At 34.3% G+C, this 13,351-nt stretch overlaps 1 protein-coding gene across 1 annotated transcript in view; it reads right to left on the bottom strand.

Annotated features, from left to right (window-relative positions):
* Positions 1–13,351, bottom strand: part of stab1 (stabilin 1) — an 84,068-nt gene that overhangs the window by 26,136 nt on the left and 44,581 nt on the right. Inside the window, exons 42-54 of the mRNA XM_083534340.1 lie at positions 12,487–12,612; positions 11,241–11,314; positions 8,021–8,092; positions 6,523–6,642; positions 6,347–6,394; positions 6,165–6,245; positions 5,613–5,759; positions 5,342–5,476; positions 5,103–5,162; positions 3,372–3,548; positions 2,033–2,119; positions 618–764; positions 438–494 (exon numbers count right to left, since the gene is read on the bottom strand). Of these exons, the coding sequence (XP_083390466.1) occupies positions 438–494; positions 618–764; positions 2,033–2,119; positions 3,372–3,548; positions 5,103–5,162; positions 5,342–5,476; positions 5,613–5,759; positions 6,165–6,245; positions 6,347–6,394; positions 6,523–6,642; positions 8,021–8,092; positions 11,241–11,314; positions 12,487–12,612 (1,331 nt within the window). The remainder of the gene's footprint in view (positions 1–437; positions 495–617; positions 765–2,032; positions 2,120–3,371; positions 3,549–5,102; positions 5,163–5,341; positions 5,477–5,612; positions 5,760–6,164; positions 6,246–6,346; positions 6,395–6,522; positions 6,643–8,020; positions 8,093–11,240; positions 11,315–12,486; positions 12,613–13,351) is intronic.

The following is a 13,351-nucleotide window of genomic DNA, read 5'->3' as shown; positions in this document are numbered from 1 at the left end:
TTAAAACCATTTACACTTTATAGCACTTTTTTATAGCACAACTGAAAACTTTTGCACAGTACTGTATATGTACTGTATCCCATTCCATATGAATTTCTAATATGCCTATATAATAACCTCCACACTTCTGGAAAAAGGTTCCAATAGATTTTGGAGTGTTATTATAGATATTTCTGCTCATTCAGCCACAAGGGCATTAGTAGTGAGACTGTGCCAACTTTGTGGTAAAGGTTTGTTGAATAATTACATATGACTGGATTCAGGTGTCCTAATACTTTTGCTAGTTTTGCAAGTTTGAATATTTCAGTGTTTGTGTATGCTTTTATGTTTTATGAAAGTTTGTGAAAGTTAAATAATGTCATGCTAAACTATTAGATACATAAAAAAAACATAAAAAAGTGACAGGCAAGACAAAGAATGATTGAATAGATACTTACAGTGTACACACTACTATAGGGGCAAGGTGGTGGATGCGAACAAGATCCACAGCGACTCTGTTACACATAATCAATTAAATATGAGCACACGCTACTATTTTAATGTCCATACTGATATTATGTTAGAGTGAGCATTTTACTGAAATAACATTCAAAGGGCATTTTACAGTGAATTCTTACTTTAATCTCTGTAGGTGAAAAGTCATCACAGTGTGCCCCTATATTTGGAGGCTCTAGAACCTTATCAATCCCATGTGCGATTCCTGTCAAGAATTGCAGATGGCGTTCTACAATCTTGGCATTATTACCATTGATTAAAATATCCCCCTAAAATAAAAAATCCATACATATCCATACAGCATAATTCATCACACCATTGTCAATTCGATGCTATGTTTTAATCATTTGCAATTACCTTTAACTTATTCCTAAAACAACTGCACATATGATATGTTTAAGCTACATTATATTTGCTTTAAGTAAGTAACGTTGAATTCAATTTAGGTAAAAAGAATAATTCAGTGCCTGTCAAAAATTTTGGAAACATCTAGTCTTTTATTATTATTGAGACGCATGCATGTTCATTTTGTCTATATGCAACAAACTGAGTAAAACAAAGGCAAAAACACACAAGAAATAAACAGTGAATGAATAGAAGAAGTTTGACTGGAAGACGATTTCACATTTTTGGCTCTAACAGAAGAGCGTAAGATGTAAGATGAAAAACAGAAGAGATGTTAGCAGTCTGCCTCATACACAAAGTCAAGCTTAATGGTTTGGGCTTGCTTTGGAGCAGGGAGGGTTGGAAACCTTTTCCAGGTGAAAGAAATACTGAACCCACTTTGCCACCATTCCATACTTCAATGCCATGCAATTTCTTCTGGACAGAGGCTAATTAGAACCAGCCATACAACAGGACAGTGACCCAAAGCATATATCCAAGCTCTGTGAGCGTTATTATGAGAAAACAGTCGGCTAACGTGTTATATACCATGTGGTGACCTGCCCAGTCACTATACTTAAATCCTGTTGAACTGCTCTGGGATGAACTGATTTGCAAAGACAGAAAGAAATATTCTATAACTATTAAAAGACCCCTTTGGCAAGTTTTACAGGCGACATGGCAAAGTAGTTCAGCTTTTGGGAGGATTTTTCAATAAAAATAAAGTTTAACAACTGTATATTTATATATTTGTTTGGTTAAAATGCATCTTCATGCCTTTTATTTTCCTAGTTTGTAGCATTTAAACAAAAGTTTTGGACTTTTTACAAGCACTGTAGATATTCTAACTAACTCTAACTTGACACAAATCCCAAATCACAGTTTAGGGATAGAACACACATATACACATACACACATATATATATATATATATATATATATATATATATATATATATATATATATATATACACACATATACACATACACACATACATATACATATACATATATATCATAGACTATTCTGATACAAAAAAAATATTTGTTCATGTGAGAATTTTTACATTCTTTATATATAAATATTATATATAAAATATTATATACTCAAATTTCACTCTGATAAAAAAATTACAAAAACGTTAAAACTTACAGTTTGGTCTTGGCTGTAACTAAAAGTTAGTCTCGAGCCATACATCGTTCTGAGAGTTGTTTCTCTTGGCAGGGATACAGCAACTGCCTGTCAAGACACAAAGTATAAAACATAAGCAAACTTCCTGCAAGGGCTTGCCAGAGACTTCCTTTATGCCTGAAGGTGGAAAGTGTAGATTTTTCAAATACAACCTTGGCTCAACACTGATTCAGAATATGACCATAAAAGAATTGTCAAGGTCACTCACTGTCAGGCTGATGACGCGGAAGCCGATATAATCCGATCATTGTCCTTTTATTTCAAACCGTACAAAACAAAACACTCACAAGCCGTTGAAAACAACAAACAAAGACATCCGCTCGAAACGCGTTGTCCACTATGAGCGCGAATGTCCCAAGCATAATCCTTAAAGCCTTCGGCAATGAGTAATCCAATTTGGAAGTGGAGTTCGGATACACAGCCAGCGGTGAATGCCGGCGGTCGAGCAGCCACGCGATTGTCCAGCTTGACAATATAACGACCGACAGCCTGTGACTCAAGAACGTGAGTTTAAGTAGTCTGTTCTTTAATGAGCCACAGCTGCCGGTAATCACGGAAGGCAGCGTGACTGCTATCGAGGGGGGCGTGGCAGGGGGATCCCTGACAGCTATCGAGGGGGGCGTGGCCGGGGGGATCCCTGACAGCTATCGAGGGGGGCGTGGCAGGGGGATCCCTGACAGCTATCGAGGGGGGCGTGGCAGGGGGATCCCTGACACTCACATTGGCTCAAGAATATTTTTCTCTCCTGACTAAATAATTTTCTTAAGCAAAAGAAATTGTATCCTAAATTCTGTAGCTTCAATTACTATACTTAAGCTGTGATCAGGTATAAAAAAAAAGTTTTTATCTTTAACTTGAAAAAAGAAAATCACACAAGCTTTTCACTTTTTATTTGTTTTTGTATTTATAGTAAGTAAAAAGTATGTAAACATTAATTTCCATAATCTGATCTCACAAAAAAGTACACATCACTTTTAATTTACATTTTCTACTAATCCCACCTCACAAAGTTTGAAGATTTATATTAGAGCAAATATTGCAGTTATGCAAATGATAATATATTTCCCATTTACCATAAAATCTGTAAATGCAGACCAATTTTCTTTTTAGCAAAATATTTTGCATGAAATTTAAAAGTTTACCAATGTTGTGTTAAGCTTTTGAGATATGGTGAAAATTATGTTATAAATTTCTTTGCTGAATTCTTACTCCAATAAATGAAAATATCTTTCAAATATATATTTAAACTTCAGAACAAAGCCCAACTGTTATACATAACTACTTTAAAAGGTTTACTTACTTTCTGTTCACGAATGATGTGAAATTTGATGTAAGCCTGTAGTTTGTCAAAATGATCTTCACTGTACAGCCAGTTCTTCTGCTCCTGTGGCAGACTATTGAATGCTTTATCAGTGGGCCAGAACATAGTAAAAGGTTGAAATGCTGAATGCTTCAGCATATCCACCAGGTTTGCTTTCTGCCACCAAAAAAAAAAGATCAAGTCACTTACGTAAGTAAACACAATATTTATATTTAATACATAATATTTAATACACATCAGCGATATATAAGGGGTATGAATATTTAAAGCCAAATTGTATTATTGCCTAATTTCTCTTGTAATTAGATTCTAAGTAAATAAATATCTTTTGTTAATTTTCCTTTCCCACAGTCCTAATTTTAAATTTGTCCAACATTAGTGAGCTGAATTTGTGATATGATGTTAGTTTAATGCAAATTTTTAAAAATTGTAAATTGTAAATACAACTTTTGTTTATTAAAGAAACTTTTAACTAATTTACTAGCTATTTATGGAGGCAGAACAATTGATGATTCCTTTTTTAAGAGCCTTGATATAAAGATGTTTACAGACCATTTACTGAGCACAGTAGTATTGGAACTGTACAGCCAATACTTTTGTTTTTGCTCTATACATCTACACGTATATCCCCAATCCAAACATGTTGGGATACTTTTTCAAATGCAAATAAAAACAGAATCACAAATGTTTAAAGGAAATGTAATGAGGAAATGTTGCCATTTTATAGAAAACAAACAATCATTTTGAATTTGATGACTTTTAAAAAAAGTTCAGACAGGGTCATGTTTTCCACTATGTAGCATCCATTCTTCTATTAACAGCAGTCCGTATACATCTGGGAACTGAGGAGACCAGTTGCTGGAGTTTTGGGAGAATAATGTTATCTAATTTGTGTTTAATACAGGATTCTAGCTGCTCAACAGTCCTGGGTCTTCTTTATTGTTTTTTTCTTTTTAGCATATGCCAAATGTATTCAATTGATTAAAGGTATGGACTGCAGACAGGCCAGTTCAGCACCCAGACTCTTTTTCTACTAAGAAGCTATGCTGTTGTAATAGATGGATTATACAGTTTAGCAATGTCTTACTGAAATTTGCAAGACCTTCTATAAAAAAGATGTTGCATCTGTTGTTTTAAAACCTGTTTATACCTTTCAGCATCGATGGGGCCTTTCCATGCACCCAGTACCATCAGAGATGCAGGCTTTTGAGCTGAGTGCTGATAACAAACCATGATTTTCTCTTTAATCTGGAAATCGGTTGTTCATGGTTTCTGAGCCCATGCAGTGATTCCCATTACAGAATCATGCCTGTTTTAAATGCAGTGCTGCCTAAATGCCCAGAGATCACGGGCATCCAATATTGATTTTTACCCTTGTCCCTTGCAGACAGACATTTCTCCAGATTATTTGAATTTTTTATGTTATTATGTACTGTAGATTGAGATATTTGCAATTTGCTATTATTTTAAAATATTACCATAACTCTAACCCTATTATCTTACTGACCTGTTGCCAATAAACCTAATTAGGTGGAAAATGTTCAACCAGCTGTTTCTTTTTACTTTACTGACTTTTTCAGAATTTTGTTCTTCTCAGTTCTCATACGTTTATGGACTCTTGTTTAAAAAAAAGGAGAGGCTACACAATGGTAAAACTGCCCTGGAGGCATTTATGCTCTAACATAAGGGTACTTTAAGCAGGGCACATACCTGTAGCAAACTGCCAAACATGGTATATCCGTATGCTTCTGCTGCATTAATAACATTCAACTGAAAATTGAATAGACAGATTATTATTTCAAGTGATAAAAGGTTTAACTAGCATAAAAAAATATATCACTTTGTGCTTAAACATTTTAATCTTTTTTTTTCATAACTTGAATTATATAGTCTGGATATAATTTTCTTTCAAACAAATAGATACAAATAAACAAGACAAAAATACGTACTGAGCTGTTAACACTTTTAGTTTCGTTCTTTAGTTCATATGGGAAGAGGACTTTATCTATGAAATGTATGACTCCATTAGAGCATTGATAGTCACTAGAGATTATTTTTGTATCGCCATTAATGTACACAGCACCCTGTGAGAGATAAAAAATGAGATATACATAAGATAAAATCTAATAGAGACTTGTATCTAATTCATACCTTTAGTGTTTGTTTGACATTTTTGTTCGGAAATAGTCAGATATTTGTTTAAAGCTGTTAAAGGCTTACATCTCGTACGCTGAAATTCAACACATGCCCAGAAGCAGCAATCAAACGTGTGAGAGATCTAAGTTTTGATTCAGAGAGTTCGTCAAAGCCAACTAAGTGGTATCTTAACAGATCTGGGCTGCGTTTTTTAAGCTCCCATATTTCAATCTGTTTGGGGAAAAGAAGAACAAAATATTATCAGTGTAACCTCAAGCAGAGGTATTGAAATCAAGGTTTCAAGGTTGCTTTCAGGTAGCACCATTGACTCTGTTTTGAATTAGATAGAGGAAGAATAAATTCATGACATTCTTAATAATTGTACTTAAGCGTTCTCTTTGATAATCTTTTTTTCAAGCAATATTGTCAGGTTTGCTAATCAAAATTTGATGTCAAGATTAATGCATATGCCATACTATAAAGTTTGCTATATGGAATAGATTTAAAGGTTTGTTATTACAGGGAGATTAAAATAAAAATAATTTTCAGGGTGAAGATTATTGTACCCTGATGTTGGTCTTATTATTTTTGGTGTTTTAAAGACTTTTTAATGAAAAAAAAAAGCATCAAATATACCGAGTAGTTTCCAATGTAATCTGCATGAGGTACAAATAAGGTGAATGGTCCTTTACTGTACAAATCCCTGACTCTTGAGTCCTAAAAAAAAAAAAAGAAAAAACACTGCTACTACTTACATTATCATTCATTAAACCAATAATAGGCAAACTATGAAACTGTATAGAAACTTTGAGACTTACTGCAAGATTTTTCCGAAACCAATTAGCATCTGAATTGTGAAGAAGCTCCTGCCACAAGCAATAAAGATTTTAATTTTAAAAGGGCATGAAAAAGTTTCTGATCTCATTCAAATTAATTATTGCCTACTCATAAACAGTTTCTTAATTATATTGTCTCTTTAACCGAGTATACTCACTCTACTGACAGTACCCATACACTGAATACCATTTCCTTTGTAGTTATATCGACATGTGCAGTTTCTCTCACCCGGGCCAATGTACAGACACATAGCATTGATGCTGCATCCTCCATTTTCCTGTATAATAATTAAAACAACCCAGTTATTCTTTCTCTTGCAGGTTTTAAAACTTACATGAGCATAGACATAGCTATAATAAAATTATAATATATGTTTTCATTTAGCTTTTTTTTTTGTAATTTCTTCAAATTCATGTTTTGTATACAACATTTATTTTCAATTTGCAGTAGTTAACTGAGGTAACAATTAATGAAGCAATATTTTACAGGCAAACTGCATGTCTCTATCTTCCTAAATATTTGTTTTATGGTTATTGAGGTGGTTAGTGGATTATCTTTTACTATGTAATAGAATGAGCCGATGTAAGTCATAGTGTTTAATGTGAAGAGAAGCCCTGTTGCACTTTTAGATCACTTTGTTCCAATCAAGTTTCTGTCATGGAAATTTGCTTCTGAATGTATTTTAAACTAAATGTCTTATAAAGCTACACATTCAGACTAAGATTGATTGATTGGTCTTTTTTAAAATATTCTTGCAGTCTTTTTATTGTATCTTATAATACTTAATATGTCATTTAATATTTATTATCTTCCTTGAATACTTCCCTGTTTAGTCAGAAAAAGATACTGTGTTGTTGGACATTTGATAGTGAAGATAACTGTAAATATTTTAATAAAGAATAGGCAGCTAATTCCCAAATCATGTGGCAAAATAAAAACAAGCTGAGAATCTGCTGATCAGTTTGAGGGTAATTTACAGTATACAATGTTTGAGTGTGAATGAGCTTTTGTGTGCTTCCAGTGGGCTCACCACCTGCAGGAGGGACCGTAAGGGACGGTGCTGTGAGGATTGGGCAGCAGTCGAAGGCGGGGGCCTGCTTAGACTGCTGCCCCCGCGACCCGAATTACGGATAAGCGGGAGAAAATGAATGAATGAATGAATGAATGAATGAATGAATGAGCTTTTGTGTGCTTGATCAGTATTTAAGAGAGTGTGAACATAACAATCAGTGCGAGCGTGTCTAGTGTACTGTAGTCTGTGGAGCCACGCTCACACTGATTGTTATGTTCACACTCTCTTGAATACTGACATGAAATACTGAAAATAATTTTACTGGACCTTATACATTATACATGGTTATCTTGCCCAGAATTTTTCATGCTGTTTCATTTTAACTGTTATGTTTGTCTTCATACTTAAGCAATAATTCTTTAAGGACCACACATTGCAAGCCATACATTATTCAACTAAATTTCCCAGCAATCTTCCAAGGACAAATTCAGTGTTACATTCAAACCAATACAAAACAAAAGAAAAAAAGAAAAATATGAAAAGATTGTTTTTTTGTTTCATTTATTTTATAATTGTCAGCCTCAATGAGGCCCTAAATAATTCAAAATCTTTATTAAGCCTAAATGATTTTTGTATCACATACCTTTAGGCAGGGATTTATCGGCATGCATAAACTCCTTTTTGCAGCATAGCCTGGTTTACAAACACACGCAGCCTGAAATATAATATACTATAGTTCAGCAAAACAGTCCTTCAATAATCAACAATAAAGAAAGATCCTAAATTAGTAAAGATACATGTAAAACACAAAAAAAACACATGCAAGATGCTTTACGACAGGATCAAAATATAATAAAAAACTACATTTTTGTCCTTACATGTTTGCTCAATGATTATCCAGTTTGAGGTTTTTCTAAATAAAGGTACAATTTGTAACAATAAAACAAATAACTACCTAGTAACCACATGAGCAAATTATTATTTTATTATTTATTATTTTATTTGGATTTTATGTAATAGACCAACACAAAGTATCACACAATTGTGAATTGGAGGAAGAATGACACATGGTGTTAAAGAATTTTACAAATAAAAATCTGAAAGGAGTGGCGTGCATATGTATTCAGCCCCCTTTACCCTGATTAGTAATTTGAGTCTACCTGTGTGTAATTAACCACACCTCAAAAGCCTCAGAGGTTTGTTAGAGAACATTATTGAGCAAACTGGATCATGAAGACTAAAGAACACACCAGACAGGTCAGGGATAAAGCTGTGGAGAATTTAAAAGCAGGGTTAGGTTATAAAAACCAAGCTTTGAACATCTCATTGAGCACTATTCAATCCATCATCCAAAAATGGAAAGAGTATGGTACAACTGCTAACCTACCAAGACATGGCCGTCCACCTAAACTGACAGGTCGGGCAAGGAGAGCATTGATCCAAGAAGCAGTCAAAAGGCCCTTTGTAACTCTGGAGAATCTGCAGAGATCCACAGCTCAGGTGGAGAGCATGACTATTGGTCATGCACTCCACCAATCTGGCTATTATGGAACAGTGGCACGAAGAAACCCATTGTTGACAAAAAAAAGAATCCCATTTGCAGTTTGCCATAAACCATGTAGGGGACACAGCAAACATGTGGAAGAAGGTGCTGGGGTCAGATGAGACCAAAATTAAACATTTTGGCCTACATGCAAAACGCTATGTGTGGCGGAAACCTAACACTGCACATGAGCCTGAACACACCATCCCCACCATAAAACATGTGGCAGCATCATGCTGGGGGGATGCTTTTCGTCAGCAGAGACAGGAAAGCTGGCCAGAGTTCACAGGGCAATCCTGGAAGAAAACCTATTAAAGGCTTGAGACTGGGGTGGAGGTTCACCTTCCAGCAGGACAATGACTCTAAAAATACAGCCAATGCTACAATGGAATGGTTGAGATGAAAGCATATTCATGTGTTAGAATAGCCCAGTCAAAGTCCAGACCTAAATCCAATTGAGAATCTTTGGCAAGACTTGAAAATTGCTGTTCACAGACGTTCTGTTTTGACGAGCTGTTTTGCAAAGAAGAATGGGCACAAAATTACAGTCTCTAGATTTGCAAAGCAAGTAGAGACATACCCAAAAAGAATTGCAGTGAAAGCTTTGAAAGTATTGACTCAGGGGGGCTGAATACATATGCATGCCACACGTTTCAGATTTTTATTTGTAAAATAAATCTTCAACACCATGTATTATTTTACTTCCACTTCACAATTATGCAATACTTTGTGTTGGTCTATTACATAAAATCCCAATAAAATACATTTAATTTTGAATACTTCCAAAATGTGAAAATATTTAAGGGTTATGAATACTTTTGCAATGCACTGTATATATAGACAAATGAATACTTTTTGATAAATCTTAAAATTGACAACGTTTAAAAGAATGATCTTAATAATTGGAGAGGGCTGTATTAAAGTCTGCTTTAAAAACATTAATTTGGGGGGAGAAATCTTATCAAATTCTACTCTAAGCTAAACTAATATTGTGAGCTACAGTAAGAATGAATCTTGAAGTCTTAAAATCATGAAAATAATCTATTCTCACATGCGTTTTAATATTTGTATCAGTTAATTATTTATGCACCCAATAGTTTAATAAATAAGTTGACCGAGCAGTCATGTTTTGTGGTTACACCTTACTTTAAAGTTTTTATCCTAATGTAAGAATCAACACACCAAATAAAATTCAATACTTAATATACAATGTTTTCTCAATATACATTTGAAGTGTTTTTAAAACTTAAAATGCATGTACCTCAAAAACTTAAAAACTGATTAGTATGTGCCCAGGGCCAACCATGTGTCCAGTAAGGATTAACAAAAAAGCAGGGTCTATTAAATCAAGGTCTTGTCAACTATTTGGCTCATTAACATTATATTTCTGTTAATATCATTATAACATCCATAATATTAACAGTTATATATTTATACAGTTATATATTATATATAATTATATGCACCTATGGAAATTCTATCTTACACTTCAAATAACACTACACTACCAGTCAAAAATTTTAACACACATTCTCCTTCAGTGGTTTTCTTTATCATCCAAACTTTGAAAGAACATGTATGGACTTTTGTAGTAATTAAAAAATGTTTAATAACCTAGAATATGCTTTAGATTTTAGATTGTCCAAAGTAGCTACATTTAGAATTGATGACAGCTTAGCATACTCAGGTATAATCCCATCAGTGATTCATGATTTAGTGGTTTTCAATTTACATTTGTGCCTTGTCAAGAGGTAATGTGTGCCATTTCTTGCCTTTATAAGTTGTCTTGTGAAGACCAAAAACTACCTCTGCTGCAAAGGATAAGTATGAATTACCAGCCTCAGAAACCACCAATTTACAGATGGCGATGGTGTGATGCATCAGATGACCTGGCCTCCATGATCACCCAATCTAAATCTAATTGAGATGGTTTGGGAAAAGTTAAACCGAAGAGTGAAGGAAAAGCAGGCACACATTTGGGAACTCTTTTAAGACTGTTTGTGAATCCATTTTAGATGACCACTTCATGAGGCTAACAATTAGAATGCCAAGAGTGTGCAAAGCTGTTATCAAATAAAAGTTGGGTACTTTAAAGAATGTTGAAATGTTATTTAAGTGTTGAAAACATTGATGAAGATGCACCCAAACATTTAACTGGAATTTGGTGTATTGTATGTCAGTTCATTGACATAATGTACATGCATTCACATGTATTGACAATACAATGCAGTTTATGCCAGTTTGAAAATAAAAATGTTAATGATGTCATAATAAAGACAAATGTCATTATAGCAGTGATATTAAGAAAATTTTAATTGACCATGTTTGGTCCAGTTTTGATGCAGTCGGTTGTTTGAGAACATCCTCCATTATTAACTAGACAGGGGTCGATCTCTGTTAAACAAAAACACAGAGAAATAATAAGGATTAAGTTTCTAACTCAGTATGAGAACAAGTTTATCTTTATTTTTGTGGCTACAATAGCACAATTAATAAATGTATGTATCAAATTTACATTTATGATGTGATGATAATAATAATACAATAATAACAACCAGCAGAGATAGTAGCCCACCACTAAATTTTAAAGTTAAAGGCAAATATAATTACCATAATTTCCGGACTATAAAGAGCACCCATATATAAGCCACACCCACAGAATTTTACAAATATTTTTATTTTTAACATAAATAATAAGGCCATAATAAGGCTACACTAATGTACTTTACACAGGCTTTAACGAAAGACACGTTACACATGGTGTAACAGGTGAAATATGTTGCGCTTCCTTTAGGAGCATAGCGGTATTTTGGGAATAGCCTGGCACTGCATTTTTTACCGGTATTACTGCATGTGTGCAAGACCGAGGAATATGTCCTTATTATTTTCTGATGCTGATTTCTAAGTTTCTTTGACTAACCCGTAACGCTGTTGCCAAGAAAAATGGAAACCTGTCTGTGCTTATATGATTTCCGTTGCAACTGGAGTTAGCGAGCTCTCCCTTCACACTGACTCATTGCATTACAACGGCAGCCTGCAAACAGTAGCCTACCAAGTAAGTCATTTTCACTGTCTTCCTCCTTCCTTTCACAACTATTTCTCTCGGGAGTTTATCTTTTGGCATCGTCATGCGTTTAAAAAAACTTTTTTTTCTCCCGATGCCGTGCAGCTCAGAACACAGGTAAGGTGCGTTTTTCCGTTTCCGTTCGGAAATTTCATTGGTCTAATGTTATGTTGCTCAGTTTTTTGGCTTAAAGTTTGTGAAACCGGAAAAAACCTAGGAAAAATTTATAAATTAGCCGCTTTGTTGTTTAAGCCGCGGGGTTTAAAACGTAGGAAAAAAGTAGCGGCTTATAGTCCGGAAAATACGGTAGACATAAGAAGCTAGTTTGATGGCTTTTAAAAACTATGAAATATCAGAATATAAACAGGTTCAAAGCAATACTCCTTTAAGAGCCGATAACAAACTCTACTCAACTATCTATAAGAGGAATAAGAACAGTGGAAGGTCAGGGTCTTTTGCGTACTGTATTCTCCAATATTGGTTGTGTTTTAAAAATTATTACCTAGACAAACAGTTCCATCTCCAGTGTAGTCTTTCTTACATGTGCAGCTCCTTTCTCCAGGTGAGACTTTTTTGCAGTTTGCATGTTTTGAACAGCCACCATTATTGGTGGCACACAAATCAGTTTCTGTAAAAAAAATTTTTAATAAAAAAGTTTATTAATCTCTCGAAGATTGAGCCATAATTATTTCTTTTTTTTATTCACACCATTGTCATGTTAAGATAAATCCAGCTTGAGGGGCAGATTTGGTTTAATTTATCACATCACTAAATTCTAGTGCAGATCTGGTAAAAACTGTAGGTTCTGAGTCAAACTCATCACGCATTTAAGTATAAAAAATGTTATCAAAACAATGAGAATAAATATTGTCTTGCTGCAATAAATTTCCGATTGCTGCAATTAATAAAAAATAAATCAACGAGCAATTAAAATCAATGTATTGTATGTAACATTAAAGCGCACTGACTATGGCAGGGATCTTTTCCCCCAGTACAATATGTTTGATTTCCTTTTTTTGAATGATTTTTTATTACAAAACTCTTTATACAGGGTGGTACAAGGAAACATTTTGGAACTAGGAGTAGTCAGCAATCGTTTGGAACCAGTGCGACCTCATTTAGAACCCCTTGCCATTAGTTGTAATGGTGCAGTGAAGTGGTGTACGAGCATTCGCTGTAAAACCATTTATCGGAATGGTGATAGTGGGAGTACTGGGCAAAGGGAATTTCTACATCATTACCAGTTTGGACATCATGATTGTGTCCTGTCCGCAAAATTCAAAGAAAAAAGAAGAAGAAAAAAAAAAGTCCCTAGTTGGTGTTTGAACAGCCTGCACACCAGAGAATATTGAAGCTGTTTGAGCTGC

Source organism: Silurus aristotelis, assembly GCF_946808225.1.
Source record: "Silurus aristotelis genome assembly, chromosome: 28".
Lineage (NCBI taxonomy): Eukaryota > Metazoa > Chordata > Actinopteri > Siluriformes > Siluridae > Silurus > Silurus aristotelis.
This window is presented reverse-complemented; position numbering and strand designations above follow the sequence as displayed.